The sequence below is a fragment of the Haplochromis burtoni genome, unplaced genomic scaffold, assembly GCF_018398535.1.
Source record: "Haplochromis burtoni strain Fernald_Lab_line unplaced genomic scaffold, NCSU_Asbu1 Contig_442, whole genome shotgun sequence".
NCBI classification, from domain to species: Eukaryota; Metazoa; Chordata; class Actinopteri; order Cichliformes; family Cichlidae; genus Haplochromis; species Haplochromis burtoni.
The window spans coordinates 299,075-301,110 of record NW_024582803.1 but is presented as its reverse complement, the minus strand read 5'-3'; the positions used below and the strand labels follow the sequence as shown (position 1 = coordinate 301,110).

The window sequence follows — 2,036 nt, the reverse complement described above, 5'->3', positions numbered from 1 at the left end:
TTTTGGCATAATAACTAGTTACCGTGCTCGTTACCACAATAATAATGTAGTTACTGTAACACGTTACTTAACACGTTAGTCCCAACACTGTATATAACTGAATATCATCGGCATAGCAGTGATATGAAATGTCCTTAAAAGTCCTCAATAAGTGCTGAAGAGGAAGTAAATACAGCAAGAACAATAAAAGCCCCAAAAGTGAACCTTGTGGCACACCATAGGCAAGAAAAAGTAGAAGAGGAACTGTAGAGGTAGCCACAGAAAAGCATCGTTCATGCAAATAGGATTCAAACCAGGCCAAATATAAAACAAAATAAAAACAAACCAACAAACATGAAAACACCAGACATCATGATGCAGACTTATCATTTGCACTGATGTTTTTCCTCGGTGCGCCTGCTCGCTGCTGAAGTCAAAGTAAACTTTATTGTCATCTCCGCTACAGACAGTCCAGAGAGACGAGACGACGAGGCTCCAGTTACAGCAGTGCAACTAAACAAACAATAAATATAAGAGGAGTAAGAAAATAAACATACACTTTATGACTCGGGGTAAAGGGATCAATAACAATTTAAAATTTATAATTTACAGTTTGATGATTTAAAGTCTCACACACAATGATGGGTGTTCATACTGGAGAGCAAAATTAAACCAATGTAAGATGGACAAGAAAAGTTCAAAGCCATCAGGAGCTCAGTTTAGAAAAAAAAAGAGAAAAGAAGAGGAGGAGAAACAAGCAACAGATGCAGGTAAGCAGATGTGTGACTGGATAATAGCAGGTCATCCTGAAACAATCAGAATCAGAATACTTTATTAATCCCTAAGGAAATGATGTGTTACAGTTGCTCCAAGAAGAAATGGTAAAAATAGCAACAGCAACAGAGTAAACTCCAAACAATACATTATGTTACAGATTTTACACATGTAAGCAATAGCACTAATATACAGAGATCACTCAATTATAAATATCAAGGACTAACAGAAGGGATTATAAATGAATATCAAGAAATTTGAGGGTTTCGGGGGTGGGGTGGGGGGGCTAGGACTGCCACTGGGTGGGAGCATGTGCACGACCCCCAGCAGAGTAGTGAAACACCACGTGATCTTCTTTAAACCTTTATTCAAAAATGAAGTGAAATATGCATCACTGTCGGGGGCGTCTTCTCTTTTTTTCTGCTTCATCAGAAAAATCAGTGGAGAGGCAGAAAAGTGAGAGGAAACAAAAAGGAAGTTTGTGTGTGAGGCTCCACCCCCCACAGGTGAAAATAAACGTGATAATTTGACAGACAGGAGCAGCCTGTGAATGCTGTTATCCTGGGAGCTGAGCCTGTTTGAGTCTGAGCAGCAAACAGGAAGCTGTCAGCAGCTGAGTGCTTGATTGGACGCACCTGTGCTGAGATCAGGTCTGGATCAGGCTGTCGATGGTTACCTGGATCAGGTCAAATGCTGTGGCGTCATGGATGAGTCGGCTTTGGAGCGTTACTTTGAAGACTCCATTGCAAACGTGAGTGTGAGAAAGAGGTGATGTCAGCAGGTTTGGGTGAGTCTGGACTCTCTCTGGTCTTCAGTCCTCCGCCTGAGCCTCTAAAAAAAGTTTGTTCTGCTCATTAAAACAGAAAATGTGCAGTGAAAGCCAGAGTAGCCGATCTTCAGCGCACATCTGTAAAAACGAAAGCCATGAAACATGAAGTAAACCAGCAGTCGAGTGTAGATTTGGTACTGAAGGCCAGCTCTGGGTCCTCTGAGCTTCTGTACTGAATGACTGTTTCCCGTCTGTGTTAATGTGTGTTCAAAATCCTGCAGACAGTCCTGAACTGAGAGGAAGAATGTCACCTTTACGTGCAAACCCATTCAAAGTGAACAGGAGCTGCACAACTATCAAAAAATTAGTGCGAGTCATCTGACAACAAATCAGTAAATGTAATCATTAGGGATGGGTATCGTTTAGGTTTTATCCGATACCGGTGCCAAACCGGTGCTTAAAGAATAGAGAACACAAAATTGGTCCAAAAACCTCTCATGTTCAGCTGTGGGGG

At 41.6% G+C, this 2,036-nt stretch overlaps 1 protein-coding gene across 2 annotated transcripts in view; it reads left to right on the top strand.

Annotated features, from left to right (window-relative positions):
- Window positions 1-1,399: 1,399 nt before the first annotated feature.
- Window positions 1,400-2,036, top strand: part of tbpl2 (TATA box binding protein like 2) — a 5,371-nt gene continuing 4,734 nt past the window's right edge. For both annotated transcript variants that reach the window (XM_005947487.3, XM_005947488.3), the window contains exon 1: window positions 1,400-1,504. In XM_005947487.3, coding sequence (XP_005947549.1) covers window positions 1,457-1,504 — 48 coding nt within the window. In that variant the 5' untranslated portion in view covers window positions 1,400-1,456. The remainder of the gene's footprint in view (window positions 1,505-2,036) is intronic.